This window comes from Phyllobates terribilis, unplaced genomic scaffold (assembly GCF_046119375.1).
Source record: "Phyllobates terribilis strain yellow unplaced genomic scaffold, ASM4611937v1 Scaffold_7__3_contigs__length_470593459, whole genome shotgun sequence".
NCBI lineage: Eukaryota > Metazoa > Chordata > Amphibia > Anura > Dendrobatidae > Phyllobates > Phyllobates terribilis.
The window spans coordinates 132342393-132354535 of record NW_027362767.1 but is presented as its reverse complement, the minus strand read 5'-3'; the positions used below and the strand labels follow the sequence as shown (position 1 = coordinate 132354535).

At 43.5% G+C, this 12143-nt stretch overlaps 1 protein-coding gene across 2 annotated transcripts in view; it reads right to left on the bottom strand.

Moving 5' to 3' along the window:
- PLCB2 (phospholipase C beta 2) overlaps positions 1-12143 on the bottom strand; it is a 181089-nt gene that overhangs the window by 139468 nt on the left and 29478 nt on the right. For both annotated transcript variants that reach the window (XM_073639196.1, XM_073639197.1), the window contains exons 2-3: positions 7834-7911; positions 3768-3836 (exon numbers count right to left, since the gene is read on the bottom strand). In XM_073639196.1, coding sequence (XP_073495297.1) covers positions 3768-3836; positions 7834-7911 — 147 coding nt within the window. The remainder of the gene's footprint in view (positions 1-3767; positions 3837-7833; positions 7912-12143) is intronic.

Below are 12143 nucleotides of genomic sequence, written 5' to 3'. Positions count from 1 at the left end.
TGAGGGCTGGGGTCATCATACTGTGGAGGATATACTGCATATGGGGGGACTGTGGAGGCATTACAGTGTGTGTGGGGGATTGTGGGGGCATCATATTGTGTGGAGACTGTAAGTACTGTGTGTGAGGGCTGGGGTCATCATACTGTGGAGGATATTCTGCATGTGGGGGGACTGTGAAGGTATTACAGTGTGTGTGGGGGACTGTGGGGGCATCATATTGTGTGGATACTGTGGGTACTGTGTATGAGGGCTGGGGTTATCATACTGTAGTAGATACTATATTGTGTGTAGGGGGACTGTAGGGGCATTATAGTGTTTCAGGGGAGCATCATACTGTGTTTGAGAACATTATACTGTGTGGTCCGAGTGGTTGGGCATCGTATTGTGGGGGGGACTGTGGGCATCATATTGTGTGGGGAGACTGTGGGTACTGTGTGTGAGGGCTGCGGTAATACTGTGGAGGGTATCATACTGCATGTGGGGGATTGTGGGGGCATTACAGTGTGTGTGGGGCATCATATTGTGTGGGGAGACTGTGGGTACTGTGTGTGAGGGCTGGGGTCATCATACTTTGGAGGATATACTGCATGTGGGTGGACTGTGGAGGCATTACAGTGTGTGTGGGGGATTGTGGGGGCATCATATTGTGTGTGGAGACTGTGACTACTGTGTGTGAGGGCTGGGGTCTTCATACTGTGGAGGATATACTGCATGTGGGGGGACTGTGGGGGCATCATATTGTGTGTGGAGGCTGTGAGTACTGTGAGTGAGGGCTGGGGACATCATACTGTGGAGGATATACCGCATATGGGGGGACTGTGGAGGCATTACAGTGTGTGTGGGGGATTGTGGGGGCATCATATTGTGTGGAGACTGTGAGTACTGTGTGTGAGGGCTGGGGTCATCATACTGTGGAGGATATTCTGCATGTGGGGGGAGTGGGACTGTGAAGGTATTACAGTGTGTGTGGGGGACTGTGGGGGCATCATATTGTGTGGATACTGTGGGTACTGTGTATGAGGGCTGGGGTTATCATACTGTAGTAGATACTATATTGTGTGTAGGGGGACTGTAGGGGCATTATAGTGTTTCAGGGGAGCATCATACTGTGTTTGAGAACATTATACTGTGTGGTCCGAGTGGTTGGGCATCGTATTGTGGGGGGGACTGTGGGCATCATACCGTGCATGGGGGTCCTGTGTGGTCTTTGAAAAGGGTATCATTCTGTGTGGAACTAGGAGCGATATTTATGCGTGGGCACATATAAAGGACTGGGCAAGTCTAGGGAAATGGCTTAGCATAAAGTAACAATTTGCCGCTATTGCTCTATTTATTGTCTATGAGACAGCCGGAGATACTTACAGTGCCATACACAATGAACGTGCATACATGGCAGCTACTCCATTCTAAAGGGGAATTACACAGCTCTGTGCTCGGGACGGGTGGGATAGGGCCCCTAGCAATCAGGTATCACAAGTCCTGTGAGAGATGATAACCTGCCACTTTGGCACAACCCCTATAAGTTTAGATTTCCCTAGGTCAAACCACTTTTCCAGTATATTATATATACTATTTTTCTGGTGTTCAATTGTTGTTCCTTATTTTGGGGGTTTTGTGCGATTTTTCGTTCATTGTTCATACAGTTTTTATTATTGTTGGCAGAACATCCCCTGTTCACATGATGGCTGGGCATGATTGGGATCGAGAACGAATATTTCTATGAACAGTCATTGATGTGATCATTACCCCATGTAAAAGGCCTTTACGCTGAGATGGCAGATTTATATCTGTAAGATCTGTTGCTTCGACATTTTTGTATCAGCTTTCTATTCTTCTGCATTGTTAAAAAAACTTTTAGTGTTCGAGCAATGCCTGCTTTTAGGGTACAAACCATGAATGATAATATATTAGTTACCCCTTTCCTGACCAGGCCGCACATTTTCGGGTTAACGGCTGTTAAAAATATTTTTCGTTCGGAGTTTCTTTAACATAAACGGGGCTTAATTTTTATGTCAATTTTATATTTCTTTTTTTTCTTGCTAAGATCGAGAAAAATATAAAGAAAAATTGGAAATATATGTCTATTTTTCACTTTTTTTTTTTTTCATTTTTCCCTTTCCCGTAAGCTTTTTTTTATTTTTTTAATTGCATTCCCTTTCCCATAAGCTATTCTTATATACTGGACATATATATATGTTTTTGACTTTGGTGGGATTTGATTCACTGATTTGGACTTGAAGACTTGCAGTGTCTTCTTTTTTAGTTTTGTTTTTTCATACATTCATTTTTTTTTTTTGCTTTTTTAGTTTCATTTTATTTGGTTTTGCGCTCACTCATGCAGTCCTCCATAAAGTTTTAGAAAGATCTTTTTTTGGTAGGGTTGAGGAATTTAACATAATACATTCATTTTATTGCTGATTTTCCCTGTAATTGGAGCTGGTATATTAGCCCTAGTTACAGAGGAAATTCAGTCTCCTGGTTACATAGCAGACATGACTGTGTCTCCTGTGACTCAGCAGTTCTTGTACTCTCCCTACACCCAGCAATCACATGATCACTGGGTTCGGAGAAGGAAGCACTAACAGTGCTTCCTGTGCTGTATACACAGAGCTTGTTCAGTGCTCTGAATCAGGAAGACAGAGATGGTAATGGTTTGACAGAGATGGTAATAAACCATCTCTGCTTTCTTTATGGAGAGTCTGATTGTGCAGCTGCCGCTGCAGGGCACTGTCTTGAGCTCAATGCAGAGAAAAGGACAGTCCATCCCGGACATTGAAAGTCTATGGGCTATCCTGAACTGGTTAAGAAGCAGCTGAGATCCCATTATTTGAATTTAATGCTATAATGTATATACTGTATACTTAAAGCTCCCACTGGTACTGGCTTCTGGCTGAACAGAGGACTGAAGGACAGGCATTGGGACACTGATGAGGAAGGAATGGTCAGGGACAACAGATCATCTCCCTCTCCCACAGTATCTGCAGAGAAGATGAAAGGTCATCATGACCACATTGTCCAAGCTTTCTTTTACTTGATTTCGGTTCCTTTTTTCTTCCATCAGCATGAAGGGTTTGAAGGAAGAAGACGCTACTACTAAGCAGCATTACCGTAGCTTCGCATGCAAAACAGTAAATCCTTTTCTCTTTGGCCGAGTATAAAATCACCATATTTTGAAAAACAAATTATATACATTATTAAAGAGATCCCTTGAACCCAATGGGGCTGGTGAGCTTACTGTAAATATGCATGTGAGAATAGATGTCTAATCCTCTATGAAGGTTTACACTCACTCTCCACCAACGTAGCCTGATTGATCGCTCCTCTTTGCTGCTGATCTTCTCCCACCTGTCCCGATTAGCACCTCCTCAGTGTACCGCCTCCCTGCTGCTGAAATCTGTACAGTACAAGCTGGAGTTGTAAGTCACGACGGGTGGGAATAGACTAGAGCTCTCTCATTTGGACGCACTTTATTGGCACGATTATACAGCTGTGGAGTTTCAAAGCAAGTACACCAACTTCATCAGGTCCATTAGATACATTTACTAATGTTTGTAGCTAGGAAAATCTGGTGACAGATCCACTTCAAGTTATCGGTAATAAAAAAAAAACTGTAGGCAGAATTACACGTCTAATGTTCATTAAGTCTAAAAGTAACATTACACAGGAACTGAAGGCGAAAGACAACTAAAATACAGCAAAAATATCAACAGAACACATCAGGCTCAATACATCTGATTTCCATTTCCCACCAATGATAAACTGAATACCTTGGGGATTTTGGCATGTTTCCCATATCGTGTGTCCCGGATACTGGTCAGCTCGATAAATTCTATTTCCTGTAAAAAGTGATTTAAACAACTTGAACCTTAGAAGTGTTAACGTTCTTTATTCTCTATAGTATGCCAAATTCCAAGCAAAGAATTAAAGGGGTGTTCTGGTTTTAATGTTTCTTTAAAAACAATAAACTGAGCTTGTTCTCATCATTCCCTGATCTTTGTTGATAGGCTGCAGAGGTTACATCACGACTACAGTGCATATGACCGCTGCAGCCAATCACTGAACTCAGCTGCCTTACCACTGTAGATAGCTGCCACTCAGAGCTGCTGATCCCAGTGATTACCTTCCGTCTTCAGAGAGGAAGATGACTAGAACACTAGCGCCACCTATTGGAAGTAGTAATCCTAAAAGCCAATATCGACCCTCTAACGAGCCTTGTCACATGACTTAGGATAAAAGCCAAACCAGAATCCTAATTTGCAGACATTATGTTTCAGGGTGCTGCCCCTCATCAGTGCAAAGTATGATATCTCATTTGGCTGGATGAGAGGCTAAGACTGGGATCTAAGGGGTAAGGTTTCTCCTTGTGGAGAGTGACATGCCAGGTCTAACATGCCAGCATGAGGAGACTTAAACGCCTTGCAATGCTCCACTGGGAAATTAAATATACAAATTGTCTCTTCAGAGAAGTAGAGGACTTGAACTTTAGTGCCACCTATTGGAAGTAGCAATCCTAAGAGTCAATATCAACCCTTTAACGAGCTTTGCCACATGACTTAGGATAAAAGCCAAATCAGAATCTCAATTTGTAGACACAGTGTTTTGGGGTATTGCCCCTCATCAGTGCAAAGTCATATTCCAAGGCTCGTTAAAAGGTCCATATTGACTTGTAGGATTGCTACTTCCAATAGGTGGCACTAGAGTTCAAGTCCTCTTTCTCTCTGAAGAGACAATTTGCATATTTAATTTCCCAGAGGAGCATTGCAAGGGGTTCAAGTCTCCTCACTCTGACATGCCTGGCCTGGCTTGTCACTCTCCACAAGGAGAAACCTTACCCCTTAGATCCCAGTCTTAGCCTCTCATCTAGCCAAATCAGATCTCATACTTTGCACTGATGAGGGGCAGCAGCCGTGTCTGCATATTGAGATTCTGGTTTGGCTTTTATCCTAAGTCATATTGCAAGGCTCGTTAAAGGGTCCATACTAGTAGGATTGCTACTTTCAATAGGTGGCACAAGAGTTCAAGTCCTCTTCCTCTCTGAAGAGTCTATTTGCATATTTCATTTCCCAGAGGATCATGCAAGGCGTTTAAGTCTCCTCATACTGGCATGCCAGATCTGGCTTGTCATTCTCCACAAGGAGAAACCTTACCCCTTAGATCCCAATGTATCTGTAAAAATTCAGTCATTGAAAAAAAAATTGCTCATCTGAACTGCCTCAGTGAAAAACAGTGGTCCGACTGCGGTCCTTTTTTTTCACGAAAATACGGTTTTGTGAACGAGCCCATAATATGATGTGAGAATGCAGGACACATTGAGCTAAACAGCAGAGCGCACAGAGTAGACCGTCTCCTGCATTTTAGCATTGCACAATGAGTGATTGACAGCAGCACAGCAGCGTTCCTAGCGTTCGTCTCTTGCTAGTACGATGCCAAAATGCAGAAGACGGTCTACTCTGAGCATTCTCGCATCCCATTATGAGTAAATGATGTGCTGTCAGAGCAGCTTTAACTCCACCTTAGAAGTTTCTGGGATTAAGTCAACGGCTGGTAAGAACAGACAAATACACCAGCTTGTGATTTCCAACATTCTCCAAAGAATTCTGGAGCTCTCGTTTATTTATACCCTTCATGAGTATAGGTTTTCCATATAGAAATTTAGAGAGTTTACGCCCCACATCAGTTTCCTTGCTCTGAGCTGCTGTCAGTGAGTACCAGGGGTGCAGTTATAGCGACTGAACTTGTGCTGGTGCCAACCCCGTGACTGACACCCCAACCCTACCGGGAGGAATAAAGTTAATTTCCTCCTGACAGCAGGGCTCAAAGTGTGGGTGCCGGGCAAGTTCTGAACACTATTAACCTGAAGATTAACCCCATATCTGTAGGTTAATAATGTTTTTTCAGGTGACAGGTTCCCTTTAAGAGCAGAGAGTTTAATGGAGACTACACGTCAGCATTATCAGCTTTGGGTGCAAGAACCCTGCAGACAGAATCCATACTCTAATTACATAGCACTGGATTACAAATTATGCACCAGCCTGAAGAAAGCTAAGCAAGGGGTCTGGAGGCCACGTTGGTTTCTTTTTCAAATATATGATCAAATAGCCTAATAAAGTCAATAATCGATTACAACTATCCAAGCTGGACTTAAAGGGGTTGTCCACTACTAGGACAACTCTTTCTTGATCTAAATGTTTGGGGCTGATAAAATAAAAAAGCCTATATTCCCCTCTCGTGCAGGCGCTGTTCCAGCGGTGTCAGCACTGGCGGTCCCGGGGCTCCAGTGCTGTTGTTGTGACACGTGACTCTGGCACCCAATCAGCACTGGTGTAACTGGCCCCGCCTTCTGTCGAATTGAACATGAAGAGGAAATCCGGGCTGCGGCTGATCTCTCACTTCCTCTTCATGCTCAATTCGACAGGAGGCGGGGCCAGTGAGGCAAGCGTTGATTGGGCACCGGCGGGGTCATGTGTCACAACAACAGCACTCCGGAGCCTCGGGGAGAGCGGGTGCCGACACCGCGGGAACAGCACTGGAGGTGAGTATAGGCGTTTTTATTTTATCGGGGCCAAGCGTGGGGTATGACAAGAAATTGTCCAAGTAGTGGACAAGTTCTTTAATAATGTGAAAAAAATGAGAATTTAGTTATTCTTTAAGGAATAGTTATCATTCCCACCATTCCAAAAAAAGTCCAAAGGTTTGGCACACTTTGTGACTAGTGATGAGCGAGTACTGTATGTTCGGATAACCCTTTTAGCGAGTATGCTCCGGCGAGTACCGAGTATCTTCAGCGTACTCGGTGATATGTTTGAATCACTCCCGGGTGCATGATTTGCGACTGTTTGACAGCTTTAATACATGTGAGGAATGCTTGTTTCTTTCGCATTCCTCACATGTATTAAAGCTGTCAACAGTCGCAAATCATGCACACGGGAGCGATTCAAACATATCACCGAGTACGCTGAAGATACTCGATACTCGCCAGAGCATACTCGCCGAGAGGGTTAACCGAACATACTCGTTCATCACTATTTGTGACATTCCATCAATTTTCTTAAAAGAGGATGAGGCTTAGCGAAATGGGACAGATCAGCTACTGCACGACTAATTAAATAACATTTCAGAAAACTGTGCAAGTTTTCCACCTTATTTTTTCTAAGAGATCTTGGACCCCATACAGCGGCACAGGATTACCGACTCATAGACGCTCTACGTGCAGCCTTATGGTACCTCTATGAGGCTACATAGTCCTCCCCGAATTTTACCTAGGTGGAAAATCCAAGACATACATTGGTACATTAAGGACACGTTTGCATCTTTGGGTACAAAAATATAGATTCGTGCCTTAAAAGTTCACATTGTAGCTCGTCTATAAATATTTATACAAGATTGATGATATGCCCAGTAAGAGATAATATGGTGTCCAGTAAGACCTTACAGAGTGGGAAAAAGGAGGGACACCATGAAGAAGCGTAGGGGTTCTGTGCAAAGAGCAAACATTTTTAACATCAGATGTTAGGGGCAGTCTAATAATAAAGCAATAGAATAATCTAGAATAATAAATATAATAATAAAATAGTAAAATAATGTGTTAAGCTTCATTCAGACGTGCTTTTTTTTGCATATGAGAAAGAACGGACCATTCTTCATCGGTGTGCCGGATCTGATTTTCTTTTATTTTTGGTCCACTTTTGCTATCCGTGTCTCATCCGTTTTTCTCAAATGCAAAAAAAATTTAAAATTCCAAGCGTCTCCTATCTATTAAAACAGGATATATGGGAATGAGGCTTAGGCAACACTGGAAAATGTACAAAACGTAGTAAATAAGAATATCCTTACTTTGCTCTGGAAAGTCCAGTACAGGTAATAACCTTTCAGGTCGACACGTAGAATAACTGGAGAAGCTGTCGACGTTTCCTGTAAGAATCAACCGAAATGAATTTAACATCATATTTACATGAGAGATCGCCAATGTCCTGCGCATCTGTATGGTGTTGGCAGAATGGCGTAAATTTCTCGAAGGAGCAGTTGCAGAAAATATTTGTGTTACACGCACGCCGCTAGGTTCAGATAGGGACGAGACAGGTTACATGAATTCTTTGGAATCCTGGGGGAACCGTTACTCAGGGCGACCATAGACCATGTGCTGCAGCTTCTCTCAGGCACACAGGGGTATTGACCCTCAGGCACAGACAAGTAGGTTGTTTCACTTGCTGACCAGACACACTTGACAAAAGTCCTCATAAACAGTAGAACAGTAGCATTTAATAAGAAGCCGCACAGCCAGTGCAAGTTAAGTCTTATGAGCAACAGGCTCCAGTGACAAACAGTTCAGTTTCCTTAGCAGCACAGCAGTTCACAGTCTTCCCAGTAGTACAGGACAGCACAGTTCTAATGCATAGGCACATTTATGATCACAGCATTCTTTACAGCACAGTGAGATGGCGGAGGGGGGGAGGGTTTGCTGAGGGAGATGATCCCTGTGACACGATTTCTTCCAGTCCTTATCTTTCTGCTTGACAATACTCTGCTCTGCTAGTTCAGGAACTCTACCTGACCTGTGCTTAGCTTCACTCCTGACTTGAATAATTTTCACTTGCAGGGGCGCTTCTGTCAGATGCAGAACACACACACCACCTTTCTCTTCGGCTCCAGTCAGACAGTAAACAACTTCCCCAGAATCCCCCTGGGGCTCTGCTAAAACACTCCCCTTCTCCTGTGACTGTGTTAACCCCTCTAGTTGCTGGATGCTTTTGGAGCACAACACTTCCTGTCTCCTGAGCTTGTGTTACTGTTAATAGTTGCTGAATGTTTTTAAAGCAACAGCACTACTTCTGCATGTCACATTTGATAATGTAAACCAAGTAAATAGTAATTTTCTTACAAATGGCTTCATTCCTGAATTATCAGTTATCAGTTCTTATCAGCTCTGTTCCAATCCTTTAGTTATTCCACATAACCTGTAATATAACTCTGATCCCGGCCATGTATTACAGCTGGCACTCATCGGTCAGCTCCTGAGCCTGCACTATACAACTCTTACGGCTTCTGTATATATATGTCCGTGGTTGAGAAGGGTTAATATCATAAGGTTCATTTCTTATAATTTGTTTATAACAGACCTATAGAGTTAATGGGATTTCTGATGATGGAAAAGAGTTATTTATTATTATTTAAATGAAAAACTAAAGTAATTACTAATATACTTTCATATTCAAAAATGCAATAATGGTGCATATTTAATCCCTGCACTGGAGCCCTGAATGTTTAAGGGGGTTTTCTTCAGAAGTGCACAGCTTCTCGGCTTCCTGTTTGCTGGTGGTGGTGGGGGAGGAGAATCGTGGTGATTGACAGTTCGTACCAGCGGCATCGGTGCACCTCTTGCCTAAACTTTGTGCTTCCCCATGCTGCAATCAGAGCACAGTGCCACTGGAGCTGACCGAATGTGCCAGCTTAAGAGTAGTGTTTAAAAGCTCTATAGCGAAGAGCTTGTAAGTGCTAAACTCCTTTACATAGAACTGCCACTGCTGATAGACTGCAAAGGTGGTTGGTAACCTAGGTAACAAGCAGTAAACAATGCATTTAAAAATTCTTGAAAATGGAGAATATTTTTAAAAACAAGTGCATTACAAAGTTGCTTGTTTTTACTAGCACTTTTCAATTTTAGACATTTATCCAGTATTGAAAGATACTTAACTTTGCAAAACACTTTATTAGGCTGTGCGGCTTCAGGTCTGTAAAAACAATTGCATCTGAGTGGCCTCCAAACCAGTGCTTACTCCTTCATCTAATTATCTGGCTCCATAACTATTCACTGGGAGTATGAACTCCCTGGCAGTGGAGGGAAAGGCACCTTTGGAGTGAGCTCACTCCCTGCAGGATTTTCAGTGCAGTGAAAAGGAGCATGCTATGTGTCCTTTATGACCAGTACCACAACGGGTGTGCTGTGTGTCCTTTCTTACCAGTACCACAACGGGTGTGCTGTGTGTCCTTTATTACCAGTACCACAATGGGTGTCCCTTGCACTGTGCCAATTGTCTCTTCAGAGAGGAAGAGGACTAGAACTCTAGTGCAACCTACAGGAAGTAGCGATCCTAAAAGTCAATAGTGACCCTTTAACGAGCCTTGTCACATGACTTAGAATATAAGCCAGAGCCAGAAACTCAGTTTGCAGACACTGTGTTTCAGGATACTGCCCCTCGTCAGTGCAAAGTGTGAGTTCTGGTTTGGCTGGTTGAGAGGCGTCAGACCGGTATCTAAGGGGTAACATTTCTCCTTGCAGAGAGTGACATGTTAAGCATGTCAAGGTGAGGAGACTTTTAAAGCCGCAATGCTACTCTGGGAAATATGCAAATTGTCTCTTCAGAGAGGAAAAGGACTAGAACTCTAGTGCCACCTACAGGAAGTAGCAATCCAAAAAGTCAATAGTGAGCCTTTAACGAGCCTTATCACATGACTTAGGATATAAGCCAGAGCCAGAAACTCAATTTACAGACACTGTGTTTCGGGGTACTGCCCCTCGTTAGTGCAAAGTGTGAGTTCTGGTTTGGCTGGGTGAGAGGCGCCAGACCGGTATCTAAGGGGTAACATTTCCCCTTGCGGAGAGTGACATGTTAAGCATGTCATGGTGAGGATACTTTTTTTATATTGCACTGTGCCTGCACAGCAGCGCTGGGTACAACTGTGCGGGAGGAGTTAGTGCTGATGACAGAGTGCAGAGACACAAGATATAGTAGTGATTATGCAGGGAGCACACCCCGATCCTCCTGATTACCTTGCAGGGGAGTGAGCTGACTCCTAAGGTGCCTCCGCCTCCACTGCCAGAGCTCCTACTCTCAGTGTATAGTAACAGAGTACACAGAGTAAATACAAGACTTCTTTAACATTCAGACACAGGCAGAAAGCTTCATCATCCTCTCTGTATCCTGGGGTGTTTGAAGGGGGGTGGCTGTCCGGCTCAGTTTATTGGCTAAGCCAGCCTACTTCTCTATTTTAGCATCAGCTGCTCCCTTCTAGCATGTCAACATCAAAGAGAGGAGAGAAAGCTCTCTGCATGTATCAGAACATCACCTTGCACAGACGAAGGCTCCACTTCTGGAACCGCCAGACAAGGCATAAAAACACTACATTTTAGAAAATGAAAGTATATTAGTAAGTTCCTTTATTTTTCCTTTACATTGTTACCAAGCTAAGCCTACATAATAGTGCTTGTGCAATAGTAGGTTACAAAACTCAATAGCACTGCACAGTGCTCACATAATAGAATGTTATCTTTCTAAACTAATATGGCCACACTGTGCAGAAAGAATATCGCCATGAAGTATTGCAATAATACTGCCAGTTATGCCACGTAATAGTAACATCATAGAGAATGCAATCACTGTCTCCATCTAGAGCCCTACTATTGGTGCTGTACAGTTGTAAGAGGGTCACTGACCTGGGAATATCAATGGCAGACAGCTGGTATTGGTCACCAGGTTTTTGCTATCCCATCCCACAGAAGCATGATTTAAGGACAGAGAACCTGATTCCAGTGATGCGTCACTGGGTGCAGCAGTTGTGGTAAAATCACAGTTTTCTCCTCTGCAGATCTAGCAGAGCTCTGAATGCTGAGCCTTGTATAACCCCGCCCACACACGTAAATGTAAAATGTATATTGACAGCTGCTAATCAGTGGAGGATGCGAGGTTGCACAGGGAAGGAGGACTAGATGGCATGAGGCAGATAGTCTTGTATTGATAAACTCTCGTTGATAAAACACTGATTTTCTTGAAACTACAGAGCACAGCCCAAAAGGTGGCACATCACAGAAATCAGGATCTCTACTCCTATATCATGCTGCTCTCATGTTACATAGCAAAAACCCGCTGACAGATTGTCAGGATTCCTGTTGCCCTTCTACAGTATGACCACTAGTGGCCGCTATTTGACTTTAATAATTGTGCTACAATTTCATTCCTTACCACTGGAGGCTGCTGTTGTGTTCTGCAATTGACCTTTACTAAGATTGCGGATTCTGAACCAGTGGGATCCATCTTGTTTCCTGTTTGGGCCTACTTAAAGCCGCATGGATCTCTCACTCATTGCTTGAGTATTGTGTCTAGCTGTTAGCCTAGTTTCAGTCTCCAGCTCCTGAACGTTTTTACCCG